This window comes from Candida pseudojiufengensis (assembly GCF_024610245.1).
Source record: "Candida pseudojiufengensis strain CBS 10847 chromosome Unknown scaffold2, whole genome shotgun sequence".
In the NCBI taxonomy this organism is placed as follows: Eukaryota; Fungi; Ascomycota; class Pichiomycetes; order Serinales; family Debaryomycetaceae; genus Lodderomyces; species Lodderomyces pseudojiufengensis.
Window position 1 is genome coordinate 736,975 of NW_026261524.1, and position 21,067 is coordinate 758,041.

General features: G+C 30.4%; 8 protein-coding genes across 8 annotated transcripts; 4 read left to right on the plus strand and 4 right to left on the minus strand. All coding sequences in view use genetic code 12, as the record gives it.

The window, feature by feature from the left end:
* Positions 1–918: 918 nt before the first annotated feature.
* KGF55_001212 (uncharacterized protein) lies at positions 919–2,940 on the minus strand (the record flags this gene model as incomplete). The annotated part of the gene is made up of 1 exon (XM_051755764.1): positions 919–2,940. One exon carries the CDS (start codon positions 2,938–2,940, stop codon positions 919–921), a length of 2,022 nt encoding a protein of 673 aa, XP_051616253.1.
* Positions 2,941–5,658: 2,718 nt separating this feature from the next.
* KGF55_001213 (uncharacterized protein) lies at positions 5,659–7,683 on the minus strand (the record flags this gene model as incomplete). The annotated part of the gene is made up of 1 exon (XM_051755765.1): positions 5,659–7,683. One exon carries the CDS (start codon positions 7,681–7,683, stop codon positions 5,659–5,661), a length of 2,025 nt encoding a protein of 674 aa, XP_051616254.1.
* Positions 7,684–9,279: 1,596 nt separating this feature from the next.
* Positions 9,280–10,569, minus strand: RPT5 (proteasome regulatory particle base subunit; the record flags this gene model as incomplete). The annotated part of the gene is made up of 1 exon (XM_051755766.1): positions 9,280–10,569. The coding sequence occupies one exon, from the start codon at positions 10,567–10,569 to the stop codon at positions 9,280–9,282; it is 1,290 nt and encodes a 429-aa protein (XP_051616255.1).
* Positions 10,570–10,926: 357 nt separating this feature from the next.
* KGF55_001215 (cytidine deaminase) lies at positions 10,927–11,647 on the plus strand (the record flags this gene model as incomplete). The annotated part of the gene is made up of 4 exons (XM_051755767.1): positions 10,927–11,005; positions 11,145–11,181; positions 11,242–11,356; positions 11,432–11,647. 4 exons carry the CDS (start codon positions 10,927–10,929, stop codon positions 11,645–11,647), a joined length of 447 nt encoding a protein of 148 aa, XP_051616256.1.
* Positions 11,648–12,843: 1,196 nt separating this feature from the next.
* KGF55_001216 (uncharacterized protein) lies at positions 12,844–14,103 on the plus strand (the record flags this gene model as incomplete). Its single annotated transcript, XM_051755768.1, has 1 exon — positions 12,844–14,103. The coding sequence occupies one exon, from the start codon at positions 12,844–12,846 to the stop codon at positions 14,101–14,103; it is 1,260 nt and encodes a 419-aa protein (XP_051616257.1).
* A 1,710-nt stretch (positions 14,104–15,813) lies between these two features.
* Positions 15,814–16,404, plus strand: KGF55_001217 (uncharacterized protein; the record flags this gene model as incomplete). The annotated part of the gene is made up of 1 exon (XM_051755770.1): positions 15,814–16,404. The coding sequence occupies one exon, from the start codon at positions 15,814–15,816 to the stop codon at positions 16,402–16,404; it is 591 nt and encodes a 196-aa protein (XP_051616258.1).
* Positions 16,405–18,151: 1,747 nt separating this feature from the next.
* Positions 18,152–19,102, plus strand: NOP1 (rRNA methyltransferase; the record flags this gene model as incomplete). Its single annotated transcript, XM_051755771.1, has 1 exon — positions 18,152–19,102. One exon carries the CDS (start codon positions 18,152–18,154, stop codon positions 19,100–19,102), a length of 951 nt encoding a protein of 316 aa, XP_051616259.1.
* A 122-nt stretch (positions 19,103–19,224) lies between these two features.
* KGF55_001219 (Imp2'p) lies at positions 19,225–20,595 on the minus strand (the record flags this gene model as incomplete). The annotated part of the gene is made up of 1 exon (XM_051755772.1): positions 19,225–20,595. The coding sequence occupies one exon, from the start codon at positions 20,593–20,595 to the stop codon at positions 19,225–19,227; it is 1,371 nt and encodes a 456-aa protein (XP_051616260.1).
* Positions 20,596–21,067: the final 472 nt, after the last annotated feature.

Sequence of the window (21,067 nt, forward strand, 5' to 3'; positions counted from 1 at the left end):
TAAATTTTCACATTAATCATGACTTTCACTGCTTTAACAAAAGATAATAAACTTCATTTAATTTTCCAGTCAATTCATCTCGAAAGTTGCAGAAAAGGTAAAAATGAGTTAAAAAGTATTATATCAGAGTGGTAAATTCATTTCCAATTTCTAAAATATAAAATGAACAATAACATTTAACAATGCAATAATAGCAGTAACAAGTATTGAGGTAAACAATGGGAAATAAAATAGCGAAATACTCAATCTTTGATCAAAAATTCAAACTTGATATAATAATGAACGGGATGATAGATAATGATAAAAAATGAGGATAGCTAGAAATATTGACTTGGGAACGACGAAGTACATCATACAAAGTTCTACCTCCAATTGTGAAAAAGATTAGAATTGACCATAAAAAAGAGTAAAACTAGATGTAGCAACTATTGTAAAATCAAAAAGGAATATTACATGTTTAGAGCAACACTAGCAATACTTTATATTACTTTACCGTGATATCTAAACTTTTTATACACATTCTTGGAGTTTTCAATTCATTTAATAAAGCATTTTAGCATAAATTTTAAAACAAATACTCGTAAATTGAAAATGATATCAAACACCGTAGAAGCACCTTTTTCGAACGTGCTGTTTGACAATTTCATCTCCACCAGGTCACTGACGTAAACTTGAACAACAATGTTTCAAATTCATACCTTTCTCACGTTTATATGTCTTCCAATTCAACCATATTGCTTCGAAAAATTGATCAGAAAATTAAAAATTCATCTTTTTTGCAACACTATATTTTCTTTCAAAGTAGATACACATGCTATATAACTCGTACACTAGTTTACATTTGTTTCTTTTAGCTCTTTGTAAATTTTATCCTTTCTACCATTGATTTTCGTTTCGAATTTATGTCTGAATTTTCAACTAACTCGTCAACTGAATAACCTCAACACCATTAAAAATTTCAAAAATTGTTTTGTGGGCATAATTCGTTAAAATTGCCCGATTGTGTCTATCACCCGCATTGCGGACTAATCCGAGAAACCAGTCTCTCAATTCAATTGCGCCTAATGGTGATTTCATTTTCGAGGGCTTAGCATTATCTAAAAATAATAATCGAAGTTTAATACAATCCCTTAAGTTTAAACATGACAAATTCTCAACACTGACAGATAAATTTAAATGCTCCAAACTTGCGGGAAATGTCTTATTAACTAACATTGAATCCGTTATTTCAGTACGTACCAACTCTAATGTTTTTAAATTATTAAATTTGCCAAAATTCCCATTAATCAGTTTTATTTTCATTTCGGAAATCGACAAGACCTCTAATGAATCCGGGAAATTATCAAGATTTAAATGATGAAACGTCAAATGCGTTAATTCTAACCATTTCAAATTACCACAAGTAGTTAAATCTATTTGATTATAGCTTGCATCCCTATCATAGACCAAATTTTCAAGGGAAATGTTATTAACATTCGGTAAATCAACAACTAAGATCTCTTCCTTTCTGCTTTCATCGTATAGTTCAAGCGAAGAATTGCCAGTATTTGAATACGGGCTCATCAATTGGTGAGCAGTAGCTTTATTAATGCCCTCATTATCGCATGCAATTTCCAAATGCCTCAATCCCTTCATTCCATTTAAATTTGTTTTGAAACTGTTTTCCAGGGTATTGCATAAAATACTTATTACCTCCAGCTCTGGAAATAAAGCAATTGTGTCAACCTTCAAAATGTGACAAGAAGTAATAATAATTTCAAACATTTGCGTTGGCAACGCCAATAACAAACCAATCAAGTCAATTCTGATACAATCTAGCACTAATGTATTAAGATTTTTTAAATTCAAGTTTGATCCCAATGTTAATGAATCACTCCGGTTACTAATGGTTAACACTTTTAATTTGGAAGGAAATTTAAAATTAACACCTAGGAATATACCATCTTCAGTAAAGTCACCTAGATCAAATTGTGTACTTTCTCCTGCTCTTACCTCCCTTATCAAATCAGGTATTGTCCCTTTACTGGTGTCATGACTGTATATAATTTTCTGCATCGAATTTGGGAAAGAGCATTTGACAAAGTCAATTAAATTAATACAACCACAAAATTCAATAACATTCAACTTGTTATATGTTGTTAAATCACCTAAAGTTGCCATATCACATAATTCAAACTTCAAAAATTTAATAGACTTCGAAAGCTGAAGATCTCTCAATGAATTAATACCTGTGCAATCATTCATTTTAAAGTTTTCAAGATGAATTAAACTACTTAAGTTAAGATTCTCACATGTGGAATGATTTTTTAAAGTTAATTTTTTTAGTGATACTGGAAATTGAACCTGAAAATTAGCCACATAGTAGGTTTCTAAAGATTCCAATTTAAAATTTTTGATTGCATCTAGGAATAGATCTTTCTGATCATCGCGAAATCGAGATGGATTCAGATTATCAGTTTGCACAGATAATCCTACTATTTTCATTTTTTCCATTATGCCTTTAAACGCGTCAAATGTAGTGTTTGTAGGCAAAAGCACTTCAAAATTTATGTCCTTGTAGCTGGCGGTTTCATTATTCTGATCTAGATGAGCCTTAGTAACCTTATCTAATTTCATTCGCTTGGAGCCGCTTGTTTTTTGAAACTCATAAGATCTTGTATTAAATAATTGATTAATGATGGTAACATCAGCTATAATTCTTGCAGGTTTAAATCCATAGTTTTCGTATAATGATATCAACTTAGCAATGTCTCCTACTCCGTCTTCATTTTTATTCAATTGATCCAAAGTATTTTTTAATTGAAATTTATAATACCTTTTCCTCAACACTAGTTGTTGTAATTCTGGAATTGAAAGTAACTCTTCAAGCAATTTCTGATCATTGATGTATTGGACAATCTTAAACAAAATCTCCTTTGGTAATTCAAGAAATATTTTCATTGCCGATCTGACTTTTAAAATGGGTAATTGATTATAAAGATTTTTTTAAAAAAAGGAAGTGTATATGAAATGTAATATTTTGTATGTCATTTTATTAAATCAAAATATTCAAGACGTGACTTTGTGAATGCTACCACTCGAGGTTTCAAAATTGTAGCATACAACCCTGATGTTTTAATCATGAAAGCTCAAAACTCGATGAATCTATTTCATTGACTGCCTCGAAGCAATAGTCGAATACACCAAATATTGAATTAATTGAAAGACTGTGTCTTAGTGATGACAAAATTGTAAATACGTGCAACTATTATGGAATTCGAATAAAACAATCTTACTGTCGTGGTTTAGTCGAATAAAAACGGGTATAGTTAGGTAGGAAAACACCTTCAATAAGTTAAAGTCCCACTTCCACAAATATTTTTGACTCCACGAGGTCACAATTGAGAGGTTGTCGAATTCCTCTCCAAATGTGTCAATTATGCAAAACGGTTCAATCGTTGAAACAGATATTGACTCTGAATTTGACAATCACATAGCTCAAAATAATCGACAGTTTATCACGCCAGCTGTCTAATATTTTCCAACTGTGCAAAGAAATCATCTTCCTCTTATAAGTTACATCACTACCTCTCTTTCCTGAATTATTCAAGCTTAAAATCTTTTTTAAAATAAGTAATTTTTCGTTTAACGATGATGGAATAGATAAATTGAAACACAGTAATTTTTCAAAAAAAATTAAAAGGTAGTTCTGGAAACTGACCGCACGCAATTAATCGCAAGCAACGTGTTATTCTTGATCATTACTAAATTTCTAACATCTTGATGCAACATCAAAATTAGCTGAACCAGTTTAGTCAAACACCATCATAATTTAAAGTACTTTCATGTCGAAGGCGTTCTCATCAAAACATTCTTCATATTCCCCAAATGAGAATAAAAAATGGAGCACAACAAAATCTTTCACGGAGCAATATTCCTTTTCAAAAACTGTGTGATTTTAATTTGTAAAATCTTGTCATTAAAATTCAGCAAGTCTAATTCGAATTTTGATGATAACATCTGAAGTATTTTTCTTCGCAAATACTTTGGTATGGCAAACATGACTCTAAAAACTAAATCATGTCAAGAAAATATTCCATTTGTTATAATGTTCCTCATTTTAAGTCATTTCAAGCAGGCATTTTTGAAGTGATAAGGGGTGGTGAAGTGTAAAGGGACAAACACGAATGAGTTGTAGTAAGCTAAAGTCTCAGCTTTCACTTTTTCTTAAAAGAAAGGTAAATTTGCGTTATCTGATGATTATTCCTAACTCAATTTATATCAGTGATGGAGTCAATAAAATATTTCATGTTTGTTGAGATACTTGTTATAAGTTGATTTTTGACTGAAAAAGTGGAAATGTGAATACTTGCAGATCAAGATGAAGATGGAATCAAAGAACAGAATGAAATTTAACTTTTCATTTCGGAATTGATAAATTAACCTGCATACAATCCTCTGGTCAAATTCTGAAACTTTTATATAATAGATTAATAATCTTATCTCGTCATCTATATTCGTTTCACCCTTAGATACTCAACGATTAAGACTATCTTGAATCAAGATGTTTTCTGAACTAGATTGTTCACAGTCTACAATCCAGTAGATCTCGTCTTTTTTTCAGCTTTTGTTTGGTTCAATCAAAGTCAGTTGGAGTTAATAGCAGTTTTTAAAAGATATGTCCAAGCATTTTATCAAAACATTATGTTGTCTTCATTCTTCATTTGCAAATGTATAAGCTTTCACAATAATTTTGGCTTCAACTACTTTCACGAAAGACAATGAACTTTTTTATGGAACATTTTTGTTCAATTCATCTCAGAAGTTGCAGAAAAGGGAAGAATGGGTTAAAAAGTAATATATCAGAGTATTGAATTCATTTTCAAGTTTATTTAAATTGAGGGACAGTATTCAACATTTGCAAAATTAGCAGTACAAAGTATTAAAATAAGCGATAGAATTCAGAACAGCCATATACTCGCTCCCTTACCAAAAATTGAAAATTGATATGATAATAAAAGTGATGATAATAAAAATTTACGATGATGATGATGATGATGATGGCGAGAAATATTATCTTGGTAACGACAAAGTATATTATGAAGGGAACATCATACAAATTTTCGATCTCCGATTGTGTAAAAGAATGGAATTGACCATAAATTAAAATTAGTTACAGCAACTACTGCAATATCAAAAAGGAATAATATATAATATTTAGAGAAGCACTAACAACACTTAATATTACTTTACTGTAATGGTTAAACATCTTATATATATTCGTAGAGTTTTCAATCATTTAAGATAGCATTTTAGCATAAATTTTGAACCAAATACTAATAAATTGACAAAAATACCAAACACCGGAGAAGGACCTGTTTCGAACCTGGAAATCTATTTGACAATCTTCATCACCACTGAAGTATACTTGAACAACACTCTTGCAATTTCATGCTTTATTTTCTTGTATCTCTCCATGTTTTACCCTTCAGCCATACTGCTTTTAAAACTAATCAGAAATCAAAAATTAATCTGTTTCACACAACATAATTTTCTTTCAAAGTAATTACACATAGTTGATAACAATTAAATTTCCATTCATCTATTTCTCTTAGCTCCCTGTTTAATTCATATGATTTATAATTAATTTTCCTTTCAAATTTAAACCTGAATTTTCATCTAACGTGTCTTATCAACACCATCAACAATAACAAAAATTATCTCGGAGGTATAATTCGATAAAATCGCACGATTGCATCTATCACCCGCATTTGTCATTAATTTGAGAAACCAATCCTTCAATTCATTTGCGCCTAATGGTGATTTCAGTCTTGTAACTTCGTTTAATTCTAAAAAACGAAGTCTTACACAATTACTTAAATTCAAGCATTTCAAATTCTCAAACTCATTGTTTGATAAATCTAACTTTTGCAAACTTGAAGGGAAAGTTTTATAAATCAACATCGAATTTCGGATCTCATTTTCTACCAATTCCAATTCTTTTAACTTATTAAAGTTGTAAAAATTTCCAATGATGGAGTTCAATTTCATACCAGATATATTCAAAACCTCCAATGAATTGGGGAACCAGTCAAGATTTAGTTGATGAAATTTCAAGCTTCTTAAATTTAAGTTTTTTAAATTACCACAAGCAGTTAATGAAAATTGAGGAGGAATCGAGCTTGCATACCAATCGCCCTCTGGATTGCAAAGGGAAAGTTGAGTTACATTAGGTAAATCGACAAACAAGATTTCTTCCTTCCTACTTTCAGCGCTTAGTTCAAGTAAATTACCAGCATTTGAATTTGGAATCATCAATCGGCAAACATCAGCATCATCATCTTCTTCATCAGCGTCAAGGCTTAGGAATACGCTTTCAACTTTCAAAGTATTCAATCTTTTCATTCCATTTAAATTTGTTTCAAACACGTTTTCAATGGTATTGTCCCGAAAAATTATTAGGACCAGCTCTGGAAACAAAGCTATTGTTTCAACCTTGGAAATGAAACAGGAAGTAATTTCAATTTTTAACATACGCGATGGCAACGAAAATAGCAAACCAATCAAATCAATTTGAAGGCTTACAACCTCCAATCTATTAAGATTTTTTAATTCCAAATTGGTTCCTAATGTTAATTTATTAACTACGGAACTAATGCTTAGCTCTTTCAATTGAGAAGGTAAAATAAAATTAGCCCCAAGAAATATTCCATCTTCTGAAAAGTCAGATACATCAAATTCTGTATTCTCACCTGATGTTACACCCCTTATCAAATCAGATATTCTCCATTGAGCGGTATCATGACTGTAGACTATTTTTTCCATCGAATTTGGAAGGGAGCATTTAATGAAATCGACTAATTCTTCACAACCAAAAATGTCAATAATTTTCAACTCATTATAGGTTGTTAAATCACCTAAGGCTGCTATATCACAGAATTCAAACGATAGGAGCTTGATAGACTTTGATAGTTGTAAATCGCTAAAGGAATTTATACCCGTGCAGTCATATAGTTTAAGGTTTTCAAGATGAATTAAGCTACTTAGGTTAGCATTGTCACATGCGGAACTCACCAAAAATAATTGTTTTAACGATACTGGAAGTTGAACCATGAAGTTATTCGAATAACACATTTTCAAAGATTCCAAATTCATCTTCCTAAATTCTTCCAAAAATAATATCTCCTGATCATGTTCAAGCCCAAATGGACTCATAAAATGGGATGCTGCAAGTATTGCAACGATATTAACTTTATCACTGACTTCTTTAAACGCCTCAAATGTAGTACTTGTGGATAAAAACACCTCGAAATCAACGCCCTTGTAGCTGGCTCCTTCATAATTTTGGTCTAGATGTTTAAACTTAGACGTATTAACCTTATCTATTTTAATTCTTTTAACCCCAATATCATAAGATCTTGAGTTTATCAATTCATTAATGATAGTGACATTGCCCCTAATTTTTGAAGGTTTAAACTCATAATTTTCGTATAGAAATTTTAATTTTGCAATATCTCCACCTCCATTCCTATCTTCAGTTTGTTGTTCCCAATTACTTTCAAGATTAAATCTAAAGTATTTTTTCCTCAATACTAGTTGTTGTAATTCTGGAATTGCAATTAGCTCTTCAAGTATTTTCATATCATCGATGTATTCGACAATCATAAACAAAATCTCCTTTGGTAATTTAAGCAAAATTTTCATTGCCGATCTTAGTTTCAAAATGGGTAATTGATTATAAAGATTTTTGTTAGAAAAAAAATGTATATGAAGTTTAATATTTTGGTTGTCATTTTATAAAATCAAAATATTTTAGACGTGACTTTGTCAATGCTACCACTTGAGGTTTCAAAACTTTTAACATGCAACCTGATGTTTTACTCAAGAAAGTTTATAACTCGATGAATTTGTTCCAATAAATGCCTTGAAGCAATAATCCAGAGCTCCAAACATTTAAGCTAATTAAATGACGGACTCTCAGTTATTACAAAGTTTGATTACGAGACGCTTTTACCGAATTTAAAAAGAACGAAGTTATTGCAGTTGATAAGATATTCCTTCGATGAACCATATTTCAATTACCAGATATATTTTCAACTCCACAATGTCTTAACTATGAGGTGAATAACGCTCTGAGATACCCATTTGAGATCGGTTTCCAAGCAAATTTTTCGTCAGTCTTTCCTGTCGTCCATGCAAATTGACCCAATAAGCCTCAATGAGCTTCTATCATTAGTTTTACCAATGGATTTTAAAAGTTGTTCTCCTGTAGTCTTGTCTCATCAATTAATAATAGGTCATCACCTATCTTAAAACAGCTACCGGTGGTTAAATCATAGAAAGGCAGGTTTCATTGCAAATGTACTCGCAAACTCCACATTCATACATCATTCAAAGCATCATTGGGCAACTATTTTCATTGAAGTTGTTTGAGTCGGTTTGAATATTAGCCAAAAACAAGTTCTGCTCTAAAATATTTTCTTTTTATAATTGAAGCCATTCCACTAGAACTTAGCGCAAGACACATAGCTGTTATTCCTATTGATCTATATGAATTATGATAGTGATTTTCCCAATTCATATTTGATGGTGCCTTCAATCCACATTTTGCTATGTGAAAAATGAACACTTGCTTGCTCATGAACAATTCATACCAACATGCCTCTCTTCAAAACAATAATCACAATGGTTAATTTCTCTTTGTAGATAACAACTCTATGTGAATTTATGTAGGGGATATACCCAACTTTATATACATTTGAAACTTTTTGAAATGAAAACTAATTAAAAGTATAAGATGGATACACAATCCTTTCGTGGAAATTTACAGATTTTTCACATCCGTCCATTTCATCGTTCAGTAATTCGCGCCAATAAAATATTTCGCTCGGGTTTTGCTGAATCTGTTTTGCCCCACGGAGCTAACATTTTATACTTGAAAAATCATAGATTAGAGGGACCAGAATTAAAATCAGCCGAAATTAGTAACTTACAGTATTCATGATACTTCAGCTACCTTATTCTTTTGTTCTGTGCATTTTCAAACTTTGCTCTTGTTATTCTGAGTCAAAAATTGTTGTAAATCTAAATTAGTCTGAAACAAAGTCTCTGTATCAACAATGTCATGAGACAAAAGCCCAGGCCAGTATAAAATTCAGTAATTTTATACGGTCTGTTGTCAGACTAAATCCACGAATTCACAAAAGTACCTAACAAAGGCAAACAATTCGATCTACTTACTGAAGTACAATGATTCATTAAATAGTACAAAGTATAATTTGAATAAACATATACAAAACATTATGCATAAAAATTAACAGATTTTGATTTTCTTGCTTGTACTTCCCCAATAGCTTCAACAAAGTCTTCATGTCTTATTATAGATTTACCATTTCTTAATGCAATCATACCTGCTTCCACAGTAACAGCTTTCAATTGAGCACCATTAAATTCATCCGTTGATCTTGCTAATTCTCTCCAATTTATAGAATCATTATCACAATGTAATTTTCTAGCATGAATCTTTAAAACGGATTCTCTTGCTTCTTCTGATGGTAATGGGAATTCAATTTTTCTATCTAATCTACCACTTCTTAATAAAGCAGGATCCAATGTATCTACTCTATTTGTTGCTGCTAATACTTTTACTCTATCATCAGAACCAAAACCATCTAATTGATTTAATAATTCCAACATTGTTCTTTGTACTTCTCTATCACCACTTTTATCTGAATCAAATCTTTTTGTACCTATAGCATCCAATTCATCTATAAAAATAATTGTTGGAGCTTTTTCTTTTGCTAAAGCAAATGCATCTCTTACTAATTTTGCACCATCTCCAATAAACATTTGAACTAATTGTGGTGCTGCTAATTTTAAAAATGTAGCACCAGATTGTGCTGCACATGCTCTTGCTAATAATGTTTTTCCAGTACCAGGTGGCCCATACATTAATGCTCCTTTTGGAGGTTTAATACCTAATTTTTTAAATTTATCCGCTTGTTTCATTGGTAATACAACAGCTTCAATTAACTCTTCAATTTGATTATCTAATCCTCCAATATTTGAGTAAGTTTCCGTTGGTTTTTCATCCAATTCCATTGCTTTAACTCTGGAATCATATTCTGAAGGTAATGTATCTAAAATTAAATAAGAATCTTTATTAACACCAATTAAATCATTTGGTTTTAAATTTTCATGATCTACTAATCCAATCATTGGTAAGAATATAGTTTGTCTTGTTGAAGTTTTTATAACTGCACTTTTCCCACTTCGAGCAGCATCAATATCTATATTTGCACCTTGTTCATTTGCTTCTTTTTCAACATCCAAGTTTAATAATTCAACTACATTTCCAACTAAATAAGGCAATTGTTTATTATTGTTTATTTTATCTTGATTATCTTTGATTCTTTCTAACATCATTGTTTTTTCATGAGTTAATCTTTGACTTTCTGATCTCATTACTTTTATATCATTATCCAACAATTTAGTTCTATTTATTATATCTGATGTTGATGATTGTAATATTTCCAAATCTATTGAAGTTTCTTCTTCTGGTATATTTTCTAATTCTTCTAACGTTACCATGATTATTAATTATTTTGTATTATCTTGCTCTGCTTATGGTTAATGTTCTGACTAATTGAAGGTCTTGATATTTTTTTGAAACACTTTATAAGTGATAATTCTTCTTATGAGCTAATTATGTCTTACTTGAAGCTGATATAATACAATTGAAATATTTCAATTTACAATAGTCTTATGGTCGTCTTTATGGTTTGCCACTACTAAAGCGACAGAAAAAAAAAAAATCACTGTCTCATTTTCATTGTCAGAAAAGTAAAATTAATTAGTTTCTACAGTATTTTGCGACATCACACGACACGTCAAAAATAAATCAAATTTTCTTATCTTAGACGTTAAAATCTTACTTTTATTTCCACCATGGGTGTTACAACTTATAATGATCATGATGAATTGACAGATGAAGAATTCCATAATATAAAAGATTTGGTCTTAAAAGGTATGATATTTAGCTTAGTAATTGAGATTTAACTTCCAAATTCATTATTATCTTGCACTTGAGTTTTTCAGATAAGATAGATTCAGCCAGTAAATTCATAAGAAAATAAATTAACATACTAACTATTTGTTTCAAATAGCTAAAGATTATGCTTATTGTCCTTACTCAAACTTTAGGTATGTGAACTTTTTTACCACACCCACATTTTCAATCAATCAATTATACTAATAACTAAGAGTTGGATGTATAGTGCTAACTCAAGAAGGAGAATTCATAAGAGGAGCGAATGTTGAGAATGCATCATATGGTGCAGGTGTATGTGCAGAAAGATCGGCATTAACCAAAGCAGTTGTATGTATTCAATGTCATTTCACACAATCTACATTTAATTGAATTAAAATTTAATTTATTTACTGACTTGATTAGACTGAAGGTTACAAGAATTTTAAAGCAATTGCAATTTCAGGAGATACAAATGAACCAATTGTACCATGTGGAATATGTAGACAATTTATCAGGGAGTTTAATAAAAATATAACAATATTTTTATTTAACAAAGATGGGGAATTTATAAAAGTTTATTTAAAAGATTTATTACCAATGAGTTTTGGACCTGAAGATCTTGGGGTTAAAACTGGTTAAAGTATATGAATAGAAAATTTAAGATGCAATGAGTTTTGCAGAAAACTTTTTTTAAATAAACTATTGCTACTGGATTTTGTTTCTTCTCCCGTTATAGAAAAATTTTGTTATTTCGATCCTTCAAAGTCTTCGAATGTATGCCATAAGATTAATCTAAACTCTTTTTGTTTTTCTTGAGAAACCTGTCGAACCCTTCGAATAAATTGACTTTCGTGTGGTGCGGTGACAACATTCGTAAAATTGTTTGTGAGTTTTATCTCCAATTGAATATACCATAAAAGTCTCTGCATAAATTGAAGCTCAACTGATTCATTTCTTGTTGAATTGATTTTAATAAAATATAGCCTAGAGCTAAGTCCTGTAAGTCTTTGGAATTTTCTTTGTTAGTAAAATGATCTTTTACTATAATATAATTTTAACATATTGAATCTTTCAAAGTCACAGCTAATAATTAAGTCAATATTTGCATCAGTTTGTCCAAGACGTATAATGAAATTCACTGTATCTTTCAATTTGACGTACGATTGAGCAACTGGTAATAATTTCAAAAATCATCGTACATCCTTCCATGTGAAATCATTAAATTCAAGATGTTTCAAATACGACTTTTCTTCTCCAATCTTCTCTCTTTTGTTTTTACTTCGTTGTCCCGATTGTTTTAGTTATGTCATCCTCGATCTGCATAAGCAATCTTCTAAATAGGTATTGATGGAATTGATTTCTTTTTAATTGCCCATGGCATATAAGATCGTTGTTTCAGTATAAATTTTCTTTCTCCATATGTCCTCTGCATATTTGTATTCAGACGCATGGTGTTATATGCTTTTTTGATATTGCAAATGTACATTTCTTATTGTTGAATCCGTATGGCTTTATGTGCTTTATGTGAATGTGGTACCTAATTTAAAGAAGTGATGACATTGACATTGCTCAGTGATTTTCTATGTGATTTACGTAGTGTCGACCAAAATAATCTCCACTGTTTGATCGAATCTTCCTAGCATTTTCAAATTGAGTCCAACCATTCAATAATTATGGGATTTCTTTAAGAGTTAGTTTATGATCATACACTAAAAAACCACGTGACCAATTCGTGGTAGCACGCGAGAAATTAAAATTTCTAGAAACAAAATATAAACAAACGAAACATAAACAAACAGATTATTACCCCTTTTACGCGTCAGCGCTAATCACCAATGGATTTGTCATCAGTAGTTGGTCGCGCAATAAGAAGAGCGCAATTAAATGATCTTAAGAATATAGATGATGGGAATATCGACAAGTCGGACCCTATACCAATGGATTTCATCACAAATAATTTATTAATTTATCATGCTCTTTTTGAACAGATGCTGATTTTTTTAAAACAATTGATTGAGGACATAGTGAGTCTTAATCCATCAATGGCAGTTCCTAGTGACTCATATGTGGAACAATTGAGGGCCGAAATATTGTTAAAATACAAATTTAAAAGAGTCAATTGTGGAGAATTGATTCACAAGTTTGGAGAAGCTAGTGTGTATTGGGCAGTTATTTGGCCGTTGATGTCGTTCAAAGAGAACGTACAATCGTTAGTTGAAACGATCTACAAGGATTTGAAAAATAATATTGGAGATGAGGTCGATGACGTGGAATTTATAAGAGAAAGCTTAGTACCTCAACCAACAACAAATGAGAAAAGGACGAATGAATCCGTACCATCAACAACACCATCAGCAAATTCAACATCAGCAACATCAGCATCATCAACACCAGCAACATCAACATTATCAACAACACCAGCAACATCAACAACACCATCAACATCAACAGCAACATCAACAATACCATCAACATCAACAGCAACATCAACAATACCATCAACATCAACAGCAACATCAACATCAACAGCAACATCAACATCAACAGCAACATCAACATCAGCAACTTTAACATCAGCAACTTCAACATCAGCAACTTCAACATCAGCAACTTCAACATCAGCAACTTCAACATCAGCAACATCATCAAGATCACCAGATTTTACCCTTCTATATAATAATATAGATAAAAAACATTCAAATAATCAAATAAATCTATTCAAAGAATTTGATGAGTTGGTCAATAAAAATGATAAGCATTTAAATTTGCTAAAAGCTATGCCTCAGAAAGCGTTGGTCGACCACAAGATCATTTTTAGAAAATTCATTTGTTTTTTAAACGGTCTAAAATTCGACCAAGTGAATTTGAAGAATTATATTATAAAAGTGTACAATGATGGTCAGAAGATTAGAGAAATTAAGCAAGTTCTCAAAAGTATCAAAATCTACCATAGATTGATCAATGGAAATAGACCTATTGCATTTGACTTAGCTCTTGATTATATCAAAGACTTAAACCCTCAGTTGAACAAAAGAACAAGAGCTTTGAATGGCTTGTTAGATTACGGACTCGACCGTAAGAGGAAGAGGATTTAGTGAATAAGAATTTAACGTCTCTATTAGTTGAATTATATCTAGAGTTAGACTAAATATACATATTTCAAGCTTAAATAACGCATTGTTCTTAGCATTTCGATAGAAGAATGAACAACTCGTCTGGTCGTATTAGATGTTGAAGGTCTATTTTCATAATGCGTATCGGTCCTATTACTTTTAAGCTAGATTTGCAAATAAACAGGACTAAACAGAGCGACTTTAAATGTAGTAACTTGACTATCCTTTTCCAAAAAACTGAAGTATCCTTAAAAATTAATATTAAGGTTAGATACTACAGACTTTTTATGCGAGGAGTTTATATGCACCAATCCCACTTAGGACTTGAAAGAAATTTATGTTTGAATAATATACGAGGACTTAATATATATCATAACGACTATGTTTAATGGCATGATAATATAAAACGTGTCCCATTGATATGACTTACAGTCTGAATTTGACAAGGTGGCACGTGTTGATGTATGTTTGAAGTTGATGCTGTAAGTTGAGTGTATGAAATAGTAGTTGCTAAATAGTCGATAAGCATTTATAGGTTTCATATGACTATTTTCATCCTGAATAATTTAAATGGTTGTTGAATATCAGATTGAAAAATGGTCACCTTTTTTAAAAACTCACCTTCGTAACCAGGTTTATAACTACAATCAACTACCACAGATTCGTGAGCATCTTATTACCTTTTTGTGTTGTTCATGTTGTCATTAATTGATGATGGTGAGTAAGGTGTGGAACTTATAGAAGTAATTCATACGAAGGTTTTGTATTGATGGACAAAAGTGAAGGTATGACCTTTTTTTAATTGATAGTTTGAATTATATGGAGTTGAAGCTGATGAGGTTTGTCCGTAAAAATGAAAAAGTAATGATGATGGAAAATTATGGAAAATTATGGATGTTGAAGTAGCAATATACTTAAAAGTGACATCCTGATTCAAAACCTTGAATCAAAAAAATTCTTCAAGTTTTAATTGAATTTTAAATCTTATCTTATTTTCAAATATTGTTGATTTCTTTTGGATTGTTTAAATAGTGTATTGTTGGTTACATTCATTATATAAGATATGCATTCAAAACAAAGAAAATAGCCTTGAGCAAAAATTTAGTAGCATTAACCGATAAAATAGAAATCTTCAAATACTTGGGCTGGAGTCAAATGATTTGAGTGAGGGATTGAAAATCTTCGACAATTTAAATCAAATTTTCAATAAGTCTGAATTGAGTTTGGTGGATTGTTTAAGGTTAACTCTTTAAAACTTTCCTCTTTCCATTTGCTATAACTGTTGTGAAAGTAAATATCAAATGTAGTTTGCGTTTGATTGACTATTTAATGGACAATTAGTATGCGTGATATTCATGGCTATAATATTTAACAGGATTGTAACATAAAGTTATTGTATTAATACTAATTAATTAGTATTTCGTTAAATGTAGTGGTAGTTTCAGATCTCATGATTTTTGTTTGTCACTAGATTTGTATTTTTTCCTCTGGTTATGCGTATTATAATTATATTGTTATTATTAGACAATTTATGTCATATTTATTGTCGTGATATATTTAAAATGTGAAATATATTTTTGGTATATTTACACTATCATTATAATTTATAGAATCAATAGAATATTCTATGTAATAAATTTAAAACTAGAACCTTAACTACTATAATAAATAATAACTCATATCAAATACTCAATGTCCTTGAATTCAGATAATAACGAGGACAATATTACTCAACAAATCGGTCCCGTGTTGAAAAAATTTAATTTTGACAAGGTCAATTATCTTGATGAAGATGCCGTCAATAACAATCCCCAACCTTTGTCCATGAACCTTATCACCATTAACTTTAGTATTTATTACAATTTTGTGAAACAGATCAAGTTGTTTTTTGAAGAGCTTATCACGGCATTAGTGGATGCAAATTATATGTATGAAAGACCTAGTCCAGAGTATATGGAGAATTTGTTGGAAAAAGTCCGTCAAAGATACGGGTTTGAGTTTATTCAAGTTGAAAGAGTTATTGATGAATTTGGACCTGATTTACTATTCTGGATGGTTACCATACCATTGAGGTCATTCCGAAATGAAATTCCTAGTTTGATTGAAAGTGTAATTCATGACGTGATGATTTCGAATAGAGGAAGAATGGAAGGATTTGGTGCTACCCCAAGATCGGTGAGAGAAATACTGAGTCCAAGTCGAGCTACGCTCACCATAGAAGGTAACACAAGAGATGAGCAAGTCTCGATTCAGGTCAATCAATCACTGATAAAACTCGAGTAGGATCTTTTATGCGAAATGATAATAACCCTTCAATATATCTACTAAAAGGTCATAAAAAGAGCATCAACAACAACAACACCAACTACAACTACAACCATAGCTATTACAAAGAGAATAATAACAACAACAGATAAAAGTGCTTCCATTACAATTACAACAACAACAACAACAACAACAACAACAACGAAAACAACAACAACAATAACAACAACAACAACAATAACAACAATACCCAATTGGGACTTTGTCGAAAGCTTTTACTTCCCACCTATCACTATTTATAGCTTCTATATAGGCTAATGATTGACGACTAATGAATGCATGAAATTTATATCCTAATTTGATATCGCCTTTTGTTTCAATTCAACTTCTTATCGTATTGTGAATACAACAATTGAAAATAAAAACCAGCAGTAGTTCAAAGCTGTGATCTCATGATCTAATGAGAACAGAGCTGAAGTCTTTTTGTATGCGATTAAAGTCAAGGTTGCACTATGTTGGTCATGTAAATTTCTAAAACATGCTAATTTCATTTCTGTCAGCAATACTTCACGGTGAATCTTAATTTAATTCTTATAAAGTTGTTTTATACTAACAAATCTAGAATGAATTAATTGATAAATAATCATTTTGACGTATCAGGAAATATAGTCTTGATTCTTGAAAACAAAATAATTCTTGATGTAATATTGCGAATGTAGGGTACATCAGACGTGGTACCAACAATAAACTAAAGTCTTTTGCTTGAATCGATTAACCCCAATAATTTTTCAAAACTATCTTTGTTAAATGAACCTGATCTTCTATAATAACATAATCCTAACATCTTGAGTCTTTCAAAGATATAACTAATAATTAAGAATGATTGGATCAGGCAGTCCAGAACATGAAAAATAAATCACTGGATTCTTTTGATATCTCCTATTATGAATACAATTGATTCAAAAACCATTGGTTGTTCTTACAAGTGGGATAATTAAACTCCAAATGTTCCAAGTATTACTTATTGTTCCAAAAAAGTCTGATTGAAATTGGTACTTTTCTGTGTAGTTTTATGAATAGTAAGTTTATCATACATTGTTGCCTTGTCATTCCTGAAAATTCATCATTGAAAATATTTAGGAATATTATGCAATTCATTCTCATGAAATTTTCGATTTTGTACAAAATCGAACCCCAGATCTGGTAATTAACTTGAAAATAAGCCGCACGATGAGCATCTTCAATATTCATTAAATCTATATATTAATCATCAAATTGTATATCAAAGTTTCAATCATGAGCTTAGATAATATAGTTTGAAATCTTTGCTTTAAATTGACACCAAAATCTTGTTGACTGCTTGCCTCAGTATTAAGTTATAATTAAAATCGATAAAAATATCTTTTTAAATTGTATAAAATGTGAAATATTAGGATTCAATGAAGCTTAAACTTCTCGTTAAAGATCAATATCATCGACTATTGATCTAAAGGTACCTTGAAACACCTCAATATTCACAGATAGTCTAGATATGATGTGTTTTTAGTAGATTGAAGTTCATATAATTTTGATGAAAATGGCAATTTAAAAAGTTGAAAAACTCCGTACAACAATACTTAAATTTCATCTCATCCAAAATTAATTAATCACTTGAAAAAATCAAGGAAAATTTTTTATCATTTTACAAACATCAAATAAATTATACAATAAGTTGATAAACAACCAACTTTATCATATATAACTCACATAAATCAATATATAAATAATGGCATTTGGAGCTCCAAGAGGTAGAGGTGGAAGTCGTGGTGGCGGAAGAGGTGGATTTTCCGGTGGAAGAGGTGGTGGCCGTGGTGGAAGTTCAGCAGGTGGTCGTGGAGGTAGAGGTGGTTCTAGAGGTGGTTCAAGAGGAGGAGCTAGAGGTGGATCTAGAGGTGGAAGAGGTGGTGCCAGAGGTGGAGCTAGAGGTGGTGCAAAAGGAGGAGCAAAAGTTGTTATTGAACCTCATAGACATCCAGGAGTTTTTATAGCAAGAGGTAAAGAAGATTTATTAGTTACAAAAAATATAGCACCAGGTGAATCAGTATATGGAGAAAAAAGAATAAGTGTTGAAGAACCAAGTAAAGAAGAAGGTGTACCACCAACTAAAATTGAATATCGTGTATGGAATCCATTTAGATCAAAATTAGCAGCAGGTATTATGGGAGGTATAGATGAATTAGGAGTTGCACCAGGTTCAAAAGTTTTATATTTAGGTGCTGCTTCAGGTACTTCAGTTTCTCATGTTGCAGATGTTGTTGGACCAGAAGGTTTAGTATATGCAGTTGAATTTTCACATAGACCAGGTAGAGAATTAATTGGAATGGCTAAAAAAAGACCAAATGTTATACCAATTATTGATGATGCAAGACATCCACAAAAATATAGAATGTTAGTAGGTATGGTTGATTGTGTATTTGCTGATGTTGCACAACCAGATCAAGCTCGTATTATTGCATTAAATTCACATTTATTTTTAAAAGATGGTGGTATAGTTGTTATTTCAATAAAGGCTAATTGTATTGATTCAACAGTTGATGCTGAAACTGTTTTTGCAAGAGAAGTTCAAAAATTAAGAGAAGAAAGAATAAAACCTTTAGAACAATTAACTTTAGAACCTTATGAGAGAGATCATTGTGTTGTTGTAGGTCGTTATATGAGAAGTGGAATAAAGAAATAAATTAAGTAAAGCTTTATCATTCTTTGACATTTTAATGGGATTATATGTATATTAGGAAATTTTTAATAAAACAAAAAAAATTAAAAACACTAAAAATTTATATAAAATTATTCTAATATCAACTAATCAATTCTTGCTTCTGATAATGTCAATGGTTTTATATTATTTGAAAATACAGAAGAACCTGATTTAAATCTATTAATTTTTTTCAATTTTTCACGAACAACCATAACAGGTACTGTTGATTTTGTAACAAGATAATTTGATAATGATCCTAATAAAACACCTTTTATAGCACTTTGACCTTTTGAACCAACTACAACTAAAGTTGGTTTTAAATTATCTATAAATTCTAATATTAAATGTCTTGGTATTGGATGATGTACAATTTCAATAACTATATGAATTTGTAATTTTGTTAATTTTAATAAATTTAATACTTGTTGTTTTGCTCTATTTAACATATTTAATCTTTGTTGTTCTCTTATTCCTTCATTTTGAGTATTTCCTTTTAAATGATGATTTGTATCATTATCTTCAATTACACATATAACAAATAATATTGAGCCATCAACTAATACTGTACCTAATGACCATTCTAATGCAAATATAGATTCTGGTGAAAAATCCATACAAACTAAAAACATTTTTGGTTTTACATTTGGATTAACTAATTGAAAAAAATTCCCTCTAGTAATTGTTTGTATAACTCTTGAATGTGCTTTATTTGAATCAATTTTCCCTTCTTTTATAGTTTCATTTAATTGAGAAGCAAACTCACTATCAAGTTTATCTTCTACAGCAGAAGTATAAGGAACCATAAAATCTTCATCTTCAGGTCCTTCTTTTTCTTTCCCTTCAGTAGGATTTTGTGTTTGTATATTATTAGATGATTGATTATTATTATTTCGACCATCTCTACCATTTTCATGATCTATAATTTTTTGTCTATATGCTTGATAATTTTCTAATTTTTGTCTTCTTGTATAAGCATCTTGATCAGACATTCTTAAATTTAAAGCTTCCAGTCCAGTTAATTTATGTTTATCACTTGCTAATTTATTTAATATATCAGGATCAATTTTATTTCCTGCATTTCTTGCAGCAGCTAAAGCTCTTTCATTTGCAGTTAATTCTTCTAATTTTTTAACAGTTGATCTATCATTTAAATTTGAATTTTCTAATATTGAACTTATTTCATTTATTTTTTCATCTTGACAAGCATAATTTGGTAATATATTACCAGTATCATCATATTGAAATTTTTCATTTGGATCATCATCACTTATATGTTCTTCTTCACTAACTTCATTCTCCCATACATTATCATTTGGTTTTTCTCCATCTTTAAGTAATCTTTCCAGTGGATCATGATTTACTATTGACCATTTAAGATTTTTATTATATTCTTCATTAGATATTGAAGGTGATCGACTATTATAAAAGTTTCCTTTTGCTGCAGCTCCAGGTGATAATGATCTCCCTCTTGACATTGATTTTTGAATTATTGCAAGTTTTTCTGCTTCTAATCTAGATTGACGACTAGCCATGTTAAATTTTTTTTTAATCTATCTTAGCAATTACTTTATTATTTATTGAGGGGGTGGCTTAAAATGAAGATTATTGAACAAAGATTGAAAAATAAACTTTATGTTAGATGAGCTATTTGAATTATCTTTGAATATATAATACTAGTGACCGTTGTTTTTATATTTGTATTCAATTGAATGGTTTTTGTTTTGTTAATACAATGTTGTGATTGATGATAACTTAATCATTTTGATTAAAAAATTATGGGGACTAATAATCAAAAAATGATAAGAGTACGACTTTTTATTATAAGTCAAACCAAGAAAAAAAAGTCCAGTTTGAAATATTCAATGTCGTATTATCTTAATATTATAAGACTTCATATTGCTACGAGGTATTCAAGATGAAACAGCTATAGTCTAGTAGCATTATAGA